The 19,735-nt window shown below is 39.9% G+C and overlaps 1 protein-coding gene across 1 annotated transcript in view; it reads right to left on the reverse strand.

The window, feature by feature from the left end:
- The window catches only part of CA8 (carbonic anhydrase VIII), a 108,089-nt gene that overhangs the window by 17,833 nt on the left and 70,521 nt on the right, over positions 1 to 19,735 (reverse strand). Inside the window, exons 4-5 of the mRNA XM_009995588.1 lie at positions 19,448 to 19,639; positions 15,508 to 15,632 (exon numbers count right to left, since the gene is read on the reverse strand). Of these exons, the coding sequence (XP_009993890.1) occupies positions 15,508 to 15,632; positions 19,448 to 19,639 (317 nt within the window). The remainder of the gene's footprint in view (positions 1 to 15,507; positions 15,633 to 19,447; positions 19,640 to 19,735) is intronic.

Here is a 19,735-nt window from a genome sequence, read left to right on the forward strand (position 1 = left end):
GCTTATGCCTGATAAAACCACTGACAACTGAGGCAGCAGGAGGCAACAGAAATCACCTGCCCAGCCTGGGTGTAAGTCCTGCCTCAACCTAGTTGGTAACCACAGCCCATTTTGCAAGAACATGTGACATGGGGATCCTTCTGTTCAACAGGCTAACAGGCTGTTGTTTGTGCTCTACACACAATAGCCAGACCACCACTTTTCAATAGTTCCTCTTCAGATCTGCATGTTAATTTTTTAGAACATTAAACTGTGACACTCTTGTCACTAAACTTGCTTGAATCTACTGCTGTTGCAATTGCCTATTGTATTTTTTCCACTCTCTACTCTCTTACTCTTTACTAAGGAGCTAATTATTAAAAATGCTTCTTTCTTCAATTCATGCTGCACCATGTGTAAATTAATCTTCTGGAAAGCTTTGTTCCTTGATCAGAACAAGGCTATACAGCTATTTCTTGTCAGCTGTGCAACTAGTCAATACAAGCTCCAGAAAAATCTGCTTAGTTTATCAGTATCAAAGGACAATAAGGCATCTAAGGGTGAGAGATATGTTCTTGCTCTTGTATCTTTCCAACTCTGATTTCAATTCCTACAGGCTGTACATCAGAAGACTAATAGGTGAATACTGCATCACCAGATCTTAACCAGAGTTGCATGTTACTCTGGAAATTCTGAAAATATTTCTTCTTGTCATATTTCTGTCAGTGCTGAGAAAGAGAGTGGAGCTGAAACTCTGCTTGATTCCACATAAATGTCATCTCAGGGATGAATCATATATCCCTAAGGTAAATTAAAGGAGCTTTAGAGCAGCTTTGCTAAAGACTGTAGAGCTAAGAACTGTTCTCCAGGACTCAACCAATATGTGATAAGTGTTCAGGAGAGAACAGTACAAATGGGAAACTCTGGTTACCTAACCAGAGCCAGCATAAAGTCTTTTCCCTGATTTGACAGGGGTGACATGAAGTTGAGGATGTCAGGTAGTGATAATGGAAGGCAACACAGTCTAATCATACAACAATGATGTGTAACTTCAAAAATGCAAATATTGCATAAACAACATTACAGAAGGACAAAATGTGGAAAAAATGTATCCTGCTATTATACATGTGCACATGAATTTATGAGTTGATACTTGACTTGGCACTGAATTGTTTCAGGAAGTAATTGACTAAGCTGCTGGCAGTGACCATAACACATAGTAATTAAGTTCCAAATCCTCACAAAGGGACCAAACCAAGGATATGACCAGGGCACACAGCTTCAAGAAAAGTAATTTAAAAAGTAGGAAGTTAGTTATTAACAGCCTGAAGGAGAGGGTTAGGAAATTAAAGTTAATGGAATTGATACAGAGGTTGTTTGAAAATATTTTAGGAGAAGCAGGCATATGTGTACATGCTCCATGCCACCAAAAAAAAAAAATAAAAAAAATATATTTTTTTAAAAAAATTAAAAATCCACCAAGTAAAAAAACTGCATGGTTAAACATTATAGTTAAGTCAAGGTAAATATGCTTACTTTGAAAATGCAAATTCAAAGAAAAGCAAATTACTAGATCACAAATTCTGGGAAAAATCAAGAAGAGGAAGATGAGGAAATAGCCAAGGCAGTTAGGTTATTAATAGGTTTACTTGATTTTTGCTTGTAGACAAATTTTTCAGTGTTCCTGCAGTAGATAGGTGTCCAAATGCCCCTGAATTTCAGTATAAATTAAAACTTCTTTAAAATTTAATACATAGATCATTGTCATTAAAAAAATGACATAAAGGGAACTCTATTACTATCTTTGAAAGCAACACTAATTTCAGTGTTAAGACAGACAGGCCAAAAGGAACACTAAGGAACACAGATAATGACACTGTTAGCATCAAAAACTCCCTGATTAATATAATGTGGGAAAAGAGAAAGCACAGCTTCTGCTGAACTTCTGCTTATTACATTTTACTGCAAATGTTAAAGATGTAGCAGGTCTAGTCTGTGGGTTAGCCGTCAGGCTCCACGCAGGTACAGAACAAGATGACATTTCCTGAACAAAGAACTCTGTAATCTAAAATCAGAGAAATTAGGTGCAAACAAATCAGGTTAGAGCAGAGGACAAGGTATTCTGGAGATACTGTTTAAACAACTTTGCAGTCACAGTGTGAGAAGCTATATATCTCAGGTCAAAAGCTAAATTCACAGCTAAAATATGCAGAACAAATGCTCAACCAGGACACAAGCTTAGTCCAGAACCTTTGCTGTCTGGTGGTCTCCTCTCTGCTAACATCTTTGAAATTGCTTTAAAAATTGCCGTAAATAAAATTATTTTAGTTCAATCATAAAAGGAAGGGTTGCAAAGACACTTTCCAAAATCTATTCTCTTTCCAAAAAGCCAGTCAAGCAACAGCAAAAGTAGTCTAGGAAATTATGCAGCATACCTTCAGGTGTGCTGCTGAAAAGGTAAGGAATAATGGGACTACTGAATTATTTGCAGCATCTCAGGAAATACTTCCATAGTTGCTGTGGCAAATCACTTGTGCTAAAGAAGTATCTACAATGGTAAGCCACACTGAGAAAGAATAGTAAAAACATTGCAACGTCTAACATTAGCCAAGGATCCATGTTCCCTTTGAGCAGTCTAGTCACATGCAGTAGTCTCATTTCATATATGACATAGACCTGTTGGTCCATTGAAGAAATGAAATTAACAGCAGGGAGTACATAAGTATATGGAGACATTCAAAAGACTGTAGCTATGAACAGGAAGCTAAAACAAAAAGTAATGGGAACCATAAAAAATCCAATTGAATGTTCTTCTTTCTGTTCTGGCAAATGAAGCACAAAGGCTAAATAAAGAAAATTAATTTAAATGTAAGGAAAAAAAGTGTGTTCCTCTTCTAACAAGAGATCGACTAACTTTTCAGACCATGGCTTCATTTCCACTGTGCACAAGGTGAGGAAACAGGAAGGGGACACAAGTAGGCTGACACAAATCCAAGCACTGTGGCAGTTCTCCCAGCACTCCAAGGGAAGCAAGACATGGGCATAAACTCTCTTACAGTTAATGCAACCACAACACCAGTGTCTTTATTTGTCTCCGTTTTTGTGACAGACACCAACCCACAAAAAGCTTGGCAAACCTGACCTAGATCTCTTTTATCCAGGTCTGGAACAAAAGATCAAAATTTATCCCCATTTGGTCACAGAGGCTGCTGACATGTGACATTAGCTAGCCTGTTTCTTAGGAAAACCAGTGGCAACACACTGAATGGTATAGGGGAAACTGAGGATGCTGTAATTAGTGATTTGCATGGATTTATTTTTTCCTCCTGTTTGAAAGCACATGAACTGTTTATTTCTACTGGCACACACAGAAGATGAAAAGAAAGCAGGAATTAATAACAAGTGAACATTTTTCCAACAATAATAAAATTATACAGCCTAAGAAAAGGAATGAAAAAGACAAAACACCCTTGATGATATTATAAACTAGCAATGCCATCAAGAAGACAGAAAACACAAAGTGCTGTGGTTTAAGTACTTAATTCTGGAAGTGTTGTTTATATGACTATATATATTTAATGTAAGTACGTCCAATTCCACAAAGTGTTGGCTGCAATCTGTTGTCCCGGGTTTAAAACCAGACTCTTCATAGACAAAATAATTTAAATCACTGATTTAATTTTCAGTAGTAGATTCTGTAATGAAGGCAGAAAAAACCTCCTTTTCTGCTAATTTACTAAGTTTTATTAATAACTTATTTGAATCCCATAGTTCTCTGTGTTTGAAAGCTAAAAGTCTCCCTAAAGAGAGGAGAATCTGCAGCTGCTTATTATCTTCTTAAGTCGCAAACTTGACTGCTCTCCAGTGAGCAGTTGCTCTTCCATACTACACTCCTCTAGGAAATTCAGTCAGGTTTTTTTCTGTAATACTGGCTAAGCTTCCATTGAAATAATAAAATTTGTTACGCCTTTCCAACTGTACTCTCTTGAATTGCAAGTGTGCAGATTGCTTAATGGTATTATGCTTTTCTCCTCTCCCATCGTTCCATAAACTCTCCAAATTTTGTTAAACTTTAACTATTCCCCAGTCCAGTTCATTACACGGCTAAATGCTGGCACAGCAAGAAGGCAGGAATGACCAGTGAAACTATCTTGTCAGCAACAGTGTGGTCTATTCGTGAGGGCACCAGATTGCCCTGCTGTTCAACTGCTGAGCAGGGATTTACAACCTAGCGTTAGGTATTTCCATACTACAGTGTCTGAATGTCTCACTAGAATTCAAGCATCACGAGTGAGTTCTCTGCCAGTTTTGAAAAAAGCAACATGTGTGACCATGGCCTGACAATTTATTCCTTTTGAATGTGCTTCCTACCAGTTCATTGGCAATAGCAGAACTTGTCTCTGTCACACTGATGTCTTAAGAATTATAATATTTGTGTTTGTAAAGAACTCAGGCATGACAGCAAATATTTGTGAAAGTCTTCAAAGCTTTTCAGCTCTAAGATGATCTATACGTTTCATCCTTTCTCTCTAAAGAGGTAACCATTAGCACAAACACATCAGAAAGCTATTATCTACCTCTGAGAGTATTCACTCATGCACTGGGACAACCTAGGAACTGGTCCTGACACACACATGCAGCGTGGAAATAAGGAATCTCCTTTGCCAGCTTCTTCCACAAGCAACAAGTCTTAGACAGAAAATACTAGGCCTAGTGGTTAGGGCCAAATGCCAAGGAAAACCAAACAGGAAAACCAAGGCGCCAGGAAACTGAGGCAAGATTTGAGCAGAGTGCCAGCAACGGTCATGGTAGAAATTAGAAAATTATGTACAACTGAAGCAAATCATATCAAGGGCACACGACCAAGAAGAACAGCAAGGAAATACTTGAACAGCTCTCTTTTTGTGCTCAAACTTGGGCCTAAATCCTCTTCAGATGTCCCATCTTCTAAGTGACTACTCAAGCTCTTCTCCCACAACAGCGTGAAAACGTATGTAGCCATCTTGTTAGAGCTGGGAATGGGGTTTGCAATAGGGGATGTCATGATGGCAGTCACTGCATTCATGAGTAGAAGCACTGATACCAAGACACTTGTGTGAGAGAGCAGAGTAAGGAGAAAGCAAAGCTATATTTCTGCTCAAGTAGTGGAAAAGATTCACATCTTTTCATTTAGAAAGCATCAGAGGCTATATTGTTTCCACCACAGACAGGGACTGCTGAGAGCTACGTTGCTCAAGGTTACTTGGAGAAGGTCCAGAGAAGCGCCACCAAAAGCCTGGAGCACCTCTGCTATGAAGACAGGCTGAGAGAGTTGGGGATGTTCAGCCTAGGGAAGAGAAGGCTCTGAGGAGACCTTATAGCAGCCTTCCAGTGCTTGAAAGGAGCCTACAGGAAAGCTGGGGAGGGGCTTTTCATCAAATATAGTGATAGGATAAGGCGTAACGGTTTTAAACTGAGAGAGGGGAGATTTAGGAAGAAATTCTTCACTATAAGGGTTGTGAGGAACTGGAATGGGCTGCCCAGGGAGGTTGTTGATGCCCCATCACTGGAGGTCTTAAGGCCAGGTTGGATGAGGTTTTGTGCAACCTGATCTAGTGGTAGGGTTCCCTGCTCCTGGCAGGGGGGTTGGGACTTGATGATCTTTAAAGTCCCTTCCAACCGTAATGATTCTATGATTCTATGACGTCCCTACCTCTGCAAGGACACAGCACTGCCAAAACTGTTACTACTACATGCAGCAAATGAACATTACATCTTAGCCCATCACAACTGCAAGAAAATTTGGTGGAAAATATCTATTACAGGCAAAGCACAAAGGCTGTCTGAAACTTCTGACAAAACTAAACCAATAAGCTGAGGTAAGATGGAACAGGGAGCCCAGAGAATGGCTCCACTTTTGAGCCACTCCTCATTTTCTTCTCATTCTCATTTTTGTCACCCGATTTCTCTCCGCCTATGACATTTCTCCTCAGAAGAGTTTTTTCCTATTCTAATCAGTCATTTGTAGTTTGGACCATCTAATTCTTTAAAGACTACTGAAATTCTCCATCATGGTAGAAGTTACATATCACAGACAACTGCAACTGTCACTTCAAAAGAGTTTTAGGTGCATATGAGCCACGATGCTTCTCCACACATGACTGGCTGTGAATTGGATAGCTATTAAAAGAAAGACAAAAGGATAAATAAACTTCAGTATACACTGTTAATGCCACTGTTCTTTGACCTGCTGTGTGGCAGCTTGTAGATCTTCCACAATCCAATAAATAAATGGCAGATTTTGCACAGAGGGAAATCACATTTGCTACCTCTGAAGATGTATGTGTATGGTTCTTCCAGAGAGCTTAACATTTCTCAGGCACTAGCCAAGCTAAAAGCATGTTTGCACCAACACATCAGCCCTTTTTTTGCACCTGCTTCTTTCATCAATCCACAATAAAAAGCACGTAGATGTATTCCCTTAAAAAAAGTCAAACTACATGTGACTGAGCAAACAAAGGCCAATCCAAGCTTATATTGACAAATTACCTGGAAACAAAGTATACTTCAGAGACTGCATGTGCCTATTTAGGTCAAATTAACCCTCAACCACAATAAAAATACACTGAAAGAGCTTAGCAACTAGCAATCTCAAGAGTCATAAGCGGCTCATGGGTGCTTTTACAATGATGGTAATTTTGTTTTTCTCTTGTTGTTGGATTTCTGTTTCCTAGTATACAGGGAGGGGATGGAGACCTCCCAGCTTTGTACCACTACAAAACATCCAACAGAAGTCACGTCAGTTAGAGGACTGCAAAGTGTATGGTATATAGTAACATGCAGAAAAGCACTTAAACACATACATACATGGGGCTGGGATCCCACATAATACAATTCACTGGCAGCCCTAGAATTGGTGCTTAGGAGCAATTTTGTCCATGGAGTGCTCTGTAGAGCTAAGTATTATTGTTATGTTTGTAAATGACATCTACATAATGTGCAGAAGATTCTGTTTCTGGATAAATCAGTGCAGATTTGGAAAACAAAACTGAAAACATCTGCTTAGATATTGGCCTGATTTTCCTGTGTTTTTCCACAATTCTGTCCTGAAAAATTAGATAATGTCCAATGGGCATATCTACATTAAACTATTATTAATCTGTTATTCATACCCTGTCAAGGATACAGCTATTACATGAATGTCATCATTTTTTATAAGACACACTGTTTTAATCATGGCTCACAGTATTCATCTGCAGTGATTCCAAAATTAAGAAAAATGGCCAAGACTTTGAGTAACAAGTTAATTTTCCACCAGAGAACTTGGACAATTTCTGAGCAGAGTTCCAGACCTCAGCATGAAGCTACAGATTCCTTCTGGAATCTGTTCTTTTTGCCTCCTGTTAAATTTATTACTGCCTAAGCAAGATATTCTTCATTCATAGCTCTCGTGCTGCTAAAGTGAGCAGAATGGATGAATTTCTTTTTCACAAGCAGCTAATCAATGCAACCAGCTCAGGCAACAGGATTTACTTCTTCATTTAAAACCTTTGCTTTTAGGGTTTATGACCGGGATCATAGTCCCATTCAAGCTACCAGCAAAAACACACAGATACCAGAACTGAGCTCATATATAAGAAACTACTGTCATTACAGATTAAATCTTGTGTGCCATTCACACCTACCCAGTGCCACTGCAGTTTGTAAATGTCTATAAAGAGGGAGAGACACAACTAAATACACATTCTCAGGCCTTCTATTACAACTACAAATACTCTGTTTTATTTTCTTAACCCAAATAATTTTCTAACAAGCTAATAAGAAACTGATTAAAACAAACAATAAGATTAAAGAATGTTGGCAAAGAATGTTCAAGCTTGGTAAAGATCAAATTTCCATGTTGAAAGCATGATACCTCCTTTCAAGAAATGCCAGAAAGAGGATGCCTAGTGTGCAAGTACCTGATTTCAGAGCCAGACACAGAGAAATCCCCACACCAAAGACTGGAAAGACTCGAGTAGATAAGCATAATGTTAACAGCCTAACCTGAAGCCCTAAAGCTGTGACTTTGTTTGATGATCCTTAGGCAGGCACCATTTCACGTGAACAAAGGAAAACATAATGATTTCAATCAGATCAAGGTAGGATATGGGTCATTTGCATTCTATCTAACATCATTACAGCAGGTATTTCAGTAACTCTGAAAGAGTCTATAGAATGTATTAGTCTGCTTTTCATTACACAACAGAAAGGAACATATATTTTTTTTCTTTACAGAACTGGTTCTGGTCCTTCAGGCAACTGGATTTTCTTCTGTTGTACTGAAAAACTGTAGGACAGACAATAATCCAGTTTTTAATCTTCGTGCACATCTTGGAAACATTTTTTTAATTATTTTTTGCCAATCCTCTTCTACTGAGAGCTTTCACATGGTTCACAGCTAATATAAGCCTACATTTTTAAGAGGATGGATTACAGAGAATTATCCTCCTGGTCATATTACAAGTGCTGAAAGGAAGTTTCTTATTTTCTCAGATACAGTTTTAAAGCAGTGACCTGGAAACAACTTTTACCTTCTGGTCAGATTATACCACCACTTGAGTAAATAAGAGGAATAGACACCTTTAAGGAATAATTTTCCCTGTTTCCAATCACTTCAAAAGCAGTGAAAAACTCTTTTTGTTTATTTTTTTTTCCATACAATTGCATTGATGCCATCATCTGATTCACTTTTTCCTGCTGTTTTTCCAGTCTTTTTTGACTGTAAATTTATTTGGCCTAGCACTATAGCTTGCTCTGTTTATACAGAGATTGGGTATAATGGGCCTCCATTTTTAGCTGTTCCTGGTTTAACCTTGTCACTAAAAAAAGTAAATATCAGTAATTCACAGAATCATAGAATCATCATGCTTGGAAAGGACCTCTGAGATCATCAAATCCAGCCATCAGCACAAAAAAAATAAAACAAACAAATACAAACACACAAACTCCACCAAAAAACACCCACCAAAAAACCCTACAACCTCAGCCACTAAAGTATGCTCTGAAGTGCCACATCTACATATTTCTAGAACACCTCCAAGGATGATGACACAATTACCTCCCTGGGCAGGCTGTTCCAGTGCCTCACCACTCTTTCAGTATAGAAATTCTTGCTAATATCCAATCTAAACCTCCCCTGCCACAACTTCAGGCCATTTCCTCTGGTCCTGGTATTATCCACTTGGGAGGAGAGGCCAACACCCACCTCCCTACAACCTCCTTTCAGGCAGTTGTAGAGGGCGATGAGGTCTCTCACCAGCCTTCTTTTCTTCAGACTAAGTAACCACAGTTCCCTCAGTCTCTCCTCATATGACTTTTTTCTCTAGACCATTCACCAGTTTGGTAGCTCTCCTCTGGACATGCTCCAACACCTCTGTGTCCATTCTCCAGTGAGGGGCCCAGAACTGAAGACAGTCCTTGAGGTGGGGCCTCACCAGTGCTGAGTACAGGAGCACATCAACTCCCTAGTCCTGCTGGCCACACTCACCAGGATGCTGTTGGCCTTCTTGGCCACCTGGGCACATTGTGGGCTCATGTCCATCTGGCTGTCCACCAGCAACCCCAGATACTTTCCAGACACTCCTCCCCAAGCCTGTAGCATTGCCTGGGGTTGTTGTGACTGAAATGCAGGACCCGGCACTTGGCTTTATTGAATCTCATACAATTGACCTTGGCCCATCAATCCAACCTGTCCAGGTCCCTCTGTAGTGCCTTCCTACCTTCAAGGAGCTCAACTATCCTGCCCAATTTTATGTCATCTGCAAACTTACTGAGGGTGCACTCAATCCCCTCATCCAGATTATTGATAAATATATTGAAGAAGACTGACCCCACTTGGTGACTGGCCACCAACTAGATTTGATCCCATTTACCACAGCTCTCTGGGCACAGCCATCTAGGCAGTTTTTTACCCACTGAAGTATACATTCCTCTATGCTATGATTCCCCAGCTTGTCCAGGAGAATGCTGTGGGAGACAGTGTTAAAAGCTTTACCAAAGACTAGGTAGACAATGTCCACAGCCTTCCCCCCATTCAAAAGGCAGGTCATGTGGTCATAGAAAGAGATCAGGTTGCTGAAGCAAGACCTCCCTTTCATAGAATCATAGAATCTTAGGGGCTGGAAGGGACCTCAAGAGATCATCTAGTCCAATCCCCCTGCCAGAGCAGGGTCACCTAGAGTACATCACACAGGAACTCATCCAGGTGGGTTTTGAATGTCTCCAGTGAGGGAGACTCCACAACCTCCCTGGGCAGTCTGTTCCAGTGCTCTGTCACTCTCACAGTAAAAAAAAATTTTCGGATATTCACCTTGAACTTCCTATGCTCCAATTTACACCCATTACCCCTTGTCCTATCACTGGTCATCACTGAGAAAAGCCTAACTCCGTCACCCTGACACTTACCCCTTACATATTTGTAAACATTGATGAGGTCACCCCTCAGTCTCCTTTTCTCCAAGCTAAAGAGACCCAGCTCCCTCAGCCTTTCCTCATGCTGGCTGGCCATGATCCCCTGACCACCCTATGCTAGCTGTTTGAGCTCACTCAAGATGAGCCTCTCCATGATCCTTCCCAGTACCAAGGTCAGGCAAACAGGCCTCTAGTTCCCCAGATCCTCCTTCCAGCCCTTCTTGTTGATGGGCATCCCATTAGCCACCCTCCAATCATTGGGGACCTCTGCTGTTGACCAGAATTGTTGATAAATGATGGAGAAAGGCTTAGTGAGATCCCCTGCCAGGTCCCTCAGCACTCTAGGGTGGATTCCATCAGACCCCATAGACTTGTGTATGTCCAGGTGCAGAAGCAGATCATTAACTCATCAATTCTCCTGGATTGTGGGGGGGTTGCTCTGCTCTCTGTCCTTATCTTCCAGCTCAGGAGGCTGAACACCCTGGGGTGAGCTGGTCTGACAATTAAAGATGGAGGCAAAGAAGGCATTAAGTATCTTAGCCTTTTCCTCATCCTTGGTTGCAATGCTTCCCCCCACATCCAGTAAGGGATAGAGATTCTCCCTGGCTCTTTTTTCATTTGTAATAATGTATTTATGAAAGCTTTTTTTGTTGTCCCTTATGTCAGTGACCAAGTTAAGCTCCCACTGGGCTTTTGCCTTCTTAATTTTCTCTCTGTATGACCTAATGAGATCTCAGTACTCCTCTTGAGTTGCTTGTCCCTTCTTCCAAAGCTGGTAAACCCTCCCTTTCTTCCTAAGTCCCAGCAAAAGCTCCCTGTTCAATCAGGCTGGCCCTCTTTCCTGCCCTTTGCTTGTGACACATGGGGACAGCCTGCTCCTGGGCCTTTAAGATTTCCTTCTTAAAGAGTATGCAGCCTTCCTGGACCCCTTTGCCCTTCAGGATTCTCTCTATTTGCTATTCCTGTCCCTGTCTATCTCCCTTTATACATCAAAGGTAAGGGAGAGAGTCAGAGCTTCATTAGTTCTTAATTTGTTCTTCCTCCTTCTACAATCTACAATCTTGGCAAGAAGGACACAACTTAATATCCCAAGTATTTCCTCTCTTTTTCACACCAGAATTAGGTTCACGTAAGTCATATGTGAGTATAAGTGTGGGTTTTACTGCTCTGTGGAAACGTCTGCTGTAAAGCACAATCTAATCTTTGGTACCTTTTTCTGTTTGCTGACGAGAAACAGTCTCTCAGTGTTAAGACCATTGCTAAATACTTAGCACAAACAGTAGCAGTAGCCAAAGTAACTTTGGCCAAAATGCTAAGCAATGCTGCTTACATGCAGTAGAAGTACTTGGTGAGAAAGATTTCTGGAAAAGTTTGTACAGATGTCTCCTTCCAATTTCTGGCCAAAAGGCAAGGATGGCCTTCATGCTCTTGTTTTCAAGGAAAAGAGAGAGGAGTATTGTACCTGTACGTACCACCTCCTGCTTTTCCTTTGTTTAAAAAAGATGTCTTACAGTTTTTAACCTTTGGCAACTATTTATTGTTCTGTCCTGCTTTCCTGACTGATTGCAAACACAAACGTTGCAGTGAAAATGATAACACTGGCTTCTTGCTGTCAACATTCTGGTTTCTTCAGTCAAGGAAGGTGGAAACGTATCTTTGCTGAATTTGATGTAATGATAAAAATAACAATGAACTCAGCCTCCAAGCCACATGAATAACCTTTTTTGACAGTGTGAATTATTTCAAGAAGCTGTTCCAGAGATTACATAAGTTTAGTAGTCTAACCTATTTCACCATGAACCTATATACCCTAACAACACACAAAGGCTCCAGCTGTCTAGTAAGAAATAAATTTTTCTACTAAGATATGCAGGATATTACCCAAGTATCAATGGTGAAGAGACTAAGGGAGTATCTGAAGTGCTATTCCAAAATTTGAAATATAACACTCTTTTTAAAAGTCATCTTTTACAAAGCTTATTATACTGATACTTTGAAGCTGTTCCACGACTATTTGGTTCAATGTAATAAAATGAAACCTTATACTGCTGTTCCAGTCAAAAAGCAGTCTAAGATGGTCATCTCAGATAGATTTTTTTCCATCTCAAAGTCTATTTCTGTAGAAATGCTCAAGTTTTATAACAGTGTAATGGAGCATATAAACTGGGCCTAATTTGTTGTGGTGTTAATGTATTTACTTAACCCAAACACTTATGTTTTCGTACTACTGCTTATCCCCTTGACTTGTCTTCCTCCCACAAAGAGAGAAGAATTTAAAATCTTTATCATTGGCTTTGAAAATAATTTTTAGTTTCTTAGGAAAATGTCTTACTAGATTTACACCACTGGAAGAAGATCCAAACTTGGTCAGTTGGTGCTCAACATATTTCTAGGCATGCAGTTGTGTACAAACAATGCCAGCTTAAATAAGAAAACAAAAAGTATAAAATACAAAAGTATAAACAAAAGTATAAACTACACCAGACTGCTTGTACAAAGCTGAAAAAGGCACCCATCACTGTTTGGGTTCAGTAACTACAAACCCAGTGAAAATCAAGTCCAATACATGTTCAGAATTATGGTGACTTCCAACAAAATGTATAATGCAATGCTAATGTTAAAAATTATGAAAATAAGACTCCCTGAGCTCTTGATCAAAATTATTGTTAAAAAAAAAAAAAAAAAAAAAAAAAGTATAATGAGGCTCCTGAGATAGCAGCAACAATGGAATTAACAAGATATATGATCAGGTTGCATGCTCGGGGCCCCAAAGACTGACACTGGACCTGACCACCATAATAATAAGAATGAGTGAAAAAGATTCATTTATAAAATACAGACACCAGCGAGAAGGCTTAAAGGTTACAAAAAGTGGCAATCCTTGGAAAGGAAACAGAAAATCTTCATTCTGGAGTCTCAGGTGTACTACATAAACATCTATAATGGTCACAAGCACCTATTTTATTACTGCCCAAGTAGAATATCTGATTTTGTTAATCTGAGATGGATTTAATACAGCAGCACTTTGTAGATAGAGCAGCTCATCTGTGGAACAAACTGCTCTGCACTTTCTTGCAGCATGGGGCAGAATATGATGAACTGGCTCAGCCAATACACCTTTGTACTACTGACCTCAGATACAAAAAGCTATGCTGCCATTTTCTGCTACCAGAATTAATGTGCATACGGATCTGTTAGCAAAATTAAACATTCACACTGTATTTAAAGTGTAATTTAAGTATTATTTTTTTCTACTACGTAATTTTTGCATCAGTAGTTATTTTCTGGAGATCACAGTCTAGCTGAAAGTTGCTTGGATGCAAGAGACAGGACAACACTGGCTTGTTCACCTCCAGGTGATTTTCTTCAACTGTGCCAGAATTCTGTTTGTACAGCTGTTGTGCTGCTTTTAAAATAGGTGAAGAATGAAATCCCTTCATGACTGATTAAGTTTGTTGTTTTGCATCTCTGTGTCAAGTATATTTTTGTCTGGACTGATCTGGAGTAGAGAATTCTGGGGTTTCTGCAGGTTATCAGTAGACTGTTCCCACATACCTTCAAGACTATTTGTGAAGTGATCCTTAATAAACAAGGAGACAGGAGACATTGACAGACTCCCAGGTACAGTTCTTGACAATAGTTCGTGTCAATATTCCAGATAACCAGATGCTGGATCAGCTTTGAGGTAAAGCACTAAGCAGAGCTGTTTCATAATAAAACTGCCTCAGGGGAGCACTGCAGTATCCTGAAGACCCTACTGCCATATAACACATAATGTGTATATTATGGCAGGTAACCAGGATACAGAGGTGATTCCTCTGCTTTCCCTTTGGTTGATGAGTCTTCTCCATTCAACTAAGTCTCCTGTACTGCCAGGATCTGCCTGCAGTCAACCTGCAAAGAGGATCTGCCTCAAATCAACCCATAAAGCCCCTGTGATTCACTTTATATGTGGGATTTTTTTATGGACCAAAGCCAAATAGCAAACAGCAGAAACCAAGGTCTGAACTACAACTCTTAAAGAAAGTACCTGAGCAATGCCAAGAAGTAGATGGATGCTGAGTCCATAAGCTTTTTACACTTAGTTCTGCAGTAGTTGCTCTAATACTTTTTATATCCTTCTCTCTAAAGAGGTTCTATCCTTGCAGTCTGGCACTCAAGAATGTAATGCTACAGCTACAACTTCCTAACAGTGAACAGCACAGAGAAAAAGAAATCAGAGTTTCAGGCTTGTAAGGGATTATGATAGATAAGTAAGGCAAAAAATAACTCAAAGAACTCTCAAAAAAATCTTGAGTTTCTTTAAAACCAAAAGCACACAACGAATGGAATAAAAGATGCAAAGCTGAAGTCCCCGAACAGCAGGGCTGGAATCTATTAAAATTGGTCTTGCAGCCCAGGTTCTAAGGGATGTTCCAAGCCATTCCTTCACAGCATGAGCAATGAGACAGTGGGAAGTGAAGTAATGCAATGAACAGCTGCTGAAGGGTAGGAGAAATAGGTCCCAGCATTTTGGGTTGCCTAGAAGCCCAGACTGACACCCCATGAACAGCTGAATTCCTTCAGACTGCATTATCACTTTGTTTGCATTCTGAAATTTTGTAATCCATTGAATATTACAGAACATACCCAAGAATGTAACATAATCTTCAATTTTCAGGTATGTAAAGGTATTTCATGAACAAATTGTTCTACGCTTACTCCAAATTTACCTAAGTTGTTATTATTCACCACGGCAATATTTCCAGTGGCTAGTTCTCCCCATCTATAGCTATTAGTCAAAGTGACATAGGAAATGTTGAAGCAACAGATCTTGTTAGAACACTAATATTACTAAGACAGAAGTTAATAATTCTGCAAGTTAACTTTATGACTAATTAATCACTAAATGTGATGAGTGCTGGAGGCATTCTATTCCAGATACACATCCTAATTTACCTGCACTAAGGCACACTTCAGCAAGATAGCTTTGTGGTTGAAATTTAAAGCAATTAAAATGCTGAGCTAAAAGAAACTCACTTTTGAACTACCAGGAATTCAGGCTATGAAATCAAATCTTTTGTATTTAGTGGATGTCATGCAATACGTCACCCTTACCTCCATGGGAAAGGCCTTGAAATTAACTGTGTGTTCAGAACCACGCTGGTTTTCTCTCCCCCAGTGAAATCGAACATCATGTAGTTCAAACTCATGTCCTCGAGGTAATGGCCCGCCTATTAACACTGGCAAAGAAGACAGACTGTAAGGAACTTGGCTTTCCAAGCAGACAAGCCACCAAATATATTCTCCAAATACAATGGGTAGGTCATTGCAAGCTTTTTTATTATTAGCAGTACTAAAAAGGAGAAGAACAAAGATAACAGACCTGATGTCTTTACTTTTGAATTACAGAAAGTGAAGCCAGGCAGTTATGAACAACAGGGAAATTGCTGTCATGCTGCACTCTTGGTGAGGGAGAACAGCTGGTCATAACACAAAAAAACCCCACATTGGACCTTTATCAGAAGAGAGAATATGTTTATTGCTCTTATCAAGACAGTAGCTGTGTGCTCTAAACAGATGGTGGGAGTTCTGAACTGAACTGGTAACTACTCCCAACTTGTCCAAATGCTTGATATCCATCCCCTATATTTGCTATGAGACACCGAAACTGATACAAAACTAGTGATTGCCAATACTTGACTAGGTAAAGGTGCTCAGTCACACACCATCTGGCAGGCTTCTGGGATACAGAATTGCCTCCATATCTGAACATAATCAGACTTACACACACGAGCAACTACATACCTCATTTACTCAAAAATTGCTTCTAGGAAGCCCTGGTGTTTGGGGTTTTTTACTTCATTTTTTGAAACATCTGGAATTTCATAAAAGCATTTATCCCCCATTGCAGTACATACCAAAAAAAAAAAAAAAAAGTACATAATAGCTTGATACTTTTGCATTAATAGAGACTTCCACCATAAGTAGTGAAAGTGAGCAGCTGTGTCTTGTGAAGCCAAATCTACTCTGGAATCAAGCACTGGGAACATTGCACCCAGGGATTTGTGAATCTGCTTCAGATCAAATATTATTCCACAAGCTGCACAAGATAACTTCCTACTTAAATCATTGAAAGTTGGCTTCCAGGCAGGGCTGGATTTATTTACTGGCATTCACAGTCTTTCCCAGAATCCATTAAATTCTAGCTTACTTCTCATAGACTTTGAATGAATATTTTACAATCTCTGATAACTGATAAGGATTATTTAATGACATAATCTATAATTTTAAGGAATTTAAGTTCCATAATTAAAAGTTATTTTAACACACAAACAAAACAGCCTTTGTTGGCAGCACAAGATGTAGTGTAGTAACAAAACACAATTTACCAATTAAATCATATTGCAACTGCACAAACACAAAAACAAAAGTAGTATTAAAAAGCCTAAAAGAAAAGTGATTAGTTAGAGTTTTCATATGCAAAATTACATTGGAGAAATAAGCAAAATACTCTGATTAACCCCCTTTCAATAATTCTTTAAAACTAATCTAACAGCCATTAGGGTTTCTAAAATGAAATGTCCTAAATACACTTACAGATTCAGATTTGTTTCTTAAACTTGCTTTATCTGTATTCTATCTATACCTATATCCTCTAAGGAAAATCAAGAAATCTGGTGAACACTGGGGGAAACAGCCAATTATTCAGAGATCTCTGAACAACTAAAAAGAAACATGATACTTAATTAGTGCTGTACCTTAGGAAAATGGAGCATTTTCTCTGTTTTAAAATATTGTTCCTAGAGAAAGTGTAACTGGAACAAATGTTCTCTGTATCATGTAGTGCTGGATCTGCAGGAGCTTCAGAGATTTTATTTCTGAGGCTTAAGTTATAACATTGATCCCATGCTAAAAGCATTTCAATGCATGAAGCATATTTATCTTTTCTTTGCCTTTCATCAAACCATGATCCCTGTCAATGCATGAAACATGTTTAACTTCCCTTGGCCTTTCAGCAATTTTTGATCCTCATTAAATATTATTCTGAAACCAGCATCCACTGCTGGCTTAAGAGAAGTCTCTCTGTTAGTGGGCTATCCTCCATTTGCAACATGCAATTGCATTACACAGTTGGTCATGCTTCTTCCACCTAATGCATAACACATGTACAATGATCAAACTGGAAGCAGCCTGTGAAAATGTTTGCAATTAAATAATAAAAAGGATTTGGGAATTCCAGATGGATTGTGTGTCCTGAATTAAAGTATAAAATCAATCACCACTAGTGACAAATTGAATTTTAATATGTGTCTTAATCAGTTTAGGTTTTTTCTTTGACTGTTAACACTGCAGTAGATGAAGATCTCTAGCACATTAATTGGACAAAGTATCAAAAGCATTTAGTGCTCAACAGTTCCCATTAAAATAATCTGGCTAAATGGATTTGTCATTAGAGATCCCCTGTGAGGAAAAGAAGCAGCAGGAGTTTCCACAATCCCTGAAAATTGGCCAGAATACCAGGTCAAACAGAGCTTATTAATTCTTTTCTCCTTGTGGTAGGGATAACAAATGTTGTCTTCCCCCTCCCAAAAATGAAAAAAATTATCCTAAGTGTACAAATGGAGAATGGGTAATTATGTAACATGAAAACTAAGGAAAAGTTGAAAGTAAAGCAACATTTCCTAAATGGTAATTCCATGCCTCAGTCATAAGCCTTTATTCTATTTCATATTTTCTTGTATTTCAAGACTCATCAGTCTGGCATCACAGCGCATTCAAGTTTAAGAGGCAATCTTTCCTTCTTCTAAGCCTCCAGTGGATTTCCACATGCATTTAGGTATGTTGGTCCCCTCTTACTTAATCATTGTTACGAAGTTACAAACTGCCCTTGGGACAGGTAGGGTTGAATGAATTTCATTTTGGCATGCAAGTGATGACATCATTTGTGGTCACTCTCACTTCCTCCACAGGAGAATTCATGAACCTTCCTGATCCTGCAGAGAGAACCTTACTCCTTGGGAAAAGAGCTCTGCTTCTGACGAAGGCAGTAAAACTGACTGGAAGTATAAAATTTCTATTCTGTTGGAAATCTGAAAAATTCTGTGGAAAAAAATGCTCTGTGTTGCAATAATACATGGAAATTAACATGGAAAGGAAATTATAAAGGAAAGCATCATTATTAAAATAACAAACCATTCCTTTTAAAAAAATTCAGTGTAAAATGGAACCGACTCCCTCACTCCCAGCACAGCTGCAGCTCCCAGGACTACTGGGATCTCAGAAGGAAACAAAAGTTGGAATGCCTTATGGTTTGACAATGTTCAGCTGCTTAAATGCCCCCAAAAGGCTGTTACTAGCTAAGATTGGTTAGAGATACTTGGATGCTCTTCCAAACACATGGTAAGAACTACCACAGTACTGGAAAACACTTCCTACTTTCTTAACAGTTGTCCCTTTCATTACAGAATGGTTTACCCAGGTGAAAGGTCTGAAAGAGATACTGCAACTTCACTTAAGTTGGAATTGTTTCTTTTATTATTTACTCTTAATATTTATTTGACCAATGACACCAAAAAAAAACTCCTTAGGAAAGGACAGCTCAGCTACCTGCTCTTCATCAATATTGTAAGCATGTATAACTGGAGTGTCTTCAGCTGCCCAGTTCTGTGCTTAGTATTTGCAGCCCACTCTAATGGAAAAAGCTCTTTCAACTTACACAGTCTTTGGACCAAGGACACATTTTGCCAGCCTGCACAAAACAGTTTGGCATCACACTGTCCCAGCGATAGCCTGGGCTGCTTCTGAAAGCTGACAACTGTTAACGCCCGTGAATTAGGTGGCACCAGCACAGGAGGAAATCCAGGACAAGCAACCTGAGTGACCATCCAGTCTGGCGCTGAAACTTGCGGTTCCCATCGCCAAGCTCGCCCCTTCCCCTACGGCAACAAACACCCGGTGCCGGCGCAGCCCCGCCGGGCGGGCAGAGCCGCGGGCTGTTCCCGCTCCGGGACTGCCTTGGGCAAGCTGGGAAAGCGAAGGCCGTGTCTCAGCATACCTGATTTTGACTTCAGGGCAATCTGAATCGAATGCCCGTCGTTGACGACTTCGCAGTCGCGGCACACCACGTAGTTCGGCGACAAACGCACTTCCAGCAGCGAGGGGTCATACTTCGCTTCTCTCGAGTTCAGGTTAATGGGCGACTGGTACTCCCCGTTAGCATCAGGGAAGATCAGCCCCCACTCCACTCCTGAGGCACAAGGGAGAGGCGTTACGGGGGTCCCGGCACCCCGCGGCTTCCCGGGACAGCCAGACCCCCCCGGCGGGGACAGGGGCGGCTGCTCCG

This window comes from Chaetura pelagica, unplaced genomic scaffold (assembly GCF_000747805.2).
Source record: "Chaetura pelagica isolate M959 unplaced genomic scaffold, ChaPel_1.0 scaffold83, whole genome shotgun sequence".
In the NCBI taxonomy this organism is placed as follows: Eukaryota; Metazoa; Chordata; class Aves; order Apodiformes; family Apodidae; genus Chaetura; species Chaetura pelagica.